At 56.2% G+C, this 1,103-nt stretch overlaps 1 protein-coding gene across 1 annotated transcript in view; it reads right to left on the bottom strand.

Annotated features, from left to right (window-relative positions):
- Positions 1–364: 364 nt before the first annotated feature.
- Positions 365–1,103, bottom strand: part of LOC107301519 (arachidonate 8S-lipoxygenase-like) — a gene marked incomplete at both ends in the record, with an annotated part of 5,979 nt that continues 5,240 nt past the window's right edge. Inside the window, 2 exons of the mRNA XM_015830729.1 lie at positions 365–451; positions 556–754. Coding sequence (XP_015686215.1) covers positions 365–451; positions 556–754 — 286 coding nt within the window. The remainder of the gene's footprint in view (positions 452–555; positions 755–1,103) is intronic.

Below are 1,103 nucleotides of genomic sequence, written 5' to 3'. Positions count from 1 at the left end.
CAATGGCCTGTGAAAAGAAAGCAGAGTTGGGAATGGATCTTTTGAGGTCCTCTAGTCCACCCCCTTGCTTAAGCAGGTGACCCTAGTCCATTCGGGACAAATAGCTGTCCAGTCTCTTCTTTAAAACTTCCAGTGTTGGAGCATTCACCGCTTCTGGAGGCAGGTAGTTCCACTGGTTAATTGTTCCAACTGTCAGGAACTTTCTCCTTAGTTCCAGGTTGCTTCTCTCCTTGGTGAGTTTCCATCCGTCGTTTCCTGTCCTGCCTTCGGGGGGCTTTGGAGAAGAGGTGGACCCCCTTCCCCCTCTTCTTTGGGGCAGCCCACCAAGCCCATCATGCTGAGCCCAGATGTTCCCCAGTCTTACCTTATCAAAGGTGCCACCTTGGCTGATGAGGTAGGTCCTCGCCAACACGTTGATGTGGATGGAATAACGCAAGTGGGGGATCAGAAGCTGGAGCAGGGAAGGAGAAGGAAACCATGGTTACTTGAGCTAACCACCATTGGGGGGACCTGCTCTTCGGTTGAGCCCCCCCCAGCCCGCCTCGGGACTCCCACCTTGTACAGGGGGTGGCACATGGGGAGGGTCCTCAGGGTGGCCACCGAGAAGATCTCGGACATCAGGTGGCCGCGCAGCAGGTGGGCGATGTCCTCGTGGGTGTGGAACTCGGCGTTTCGCACCCAGGTCTTGGCTAAGGTCCACAGCCACTCCTCGTCGGTGGGCAGGAAGATGGGACTCTGAGGACCAGGATGCTGGCTGAGCTGAGGGGGAGACGGGGAGGAAGAGGTTGGGACCGGCGGAGGGACAAAGCGGGACGTCGACCTCGGAGAAGACCTCTTCTCCATGCCTCGCTGAGGAATTCTGGGAGTTGAAGTCCACCAGTCATCAAAGGGTCATAGTTCCCTCACGCTGGCTGCGGAATTCTGGGAGTTGAAGTCCACCAGTCATGAAGAGGCTATAGTTCCCTCACGCTGGCTGAGGAATTCTGGGAGTTGAAGTCCACAAGTCATCAAAGGGTCATAGTTCCCTCACGCTGGCTGAGGAATTCTGGGAGTTGAAGTCCACAAGTCATGAAGGGACCATAGTTCCCTCACGCTGGCTGAGG

The sequence above is a fragment of the Protobothrops mucrosquamatus genome, unplaced genomic scaffold (assembly GCF_001527695.2).
Source record: "Protobothrops mucrosquamatus isolate PMUCROS unplaced genomic scaffold, P.Mucros_1.0 scaffold13826, whole genome shotgun sequence".
Taxonomy (NCBI): domain Eukaryota; kingdom Metazoa; phylum Chordata; class Lepidosauria; order Squamata; family Viperidae; genus Protobothrops; species Protobothrops mucrosquamatus.
Note: the sequence above shows the minus strand (reverse complement) of the source record. Positions and strands in the feature narration are given on the sequence as shown.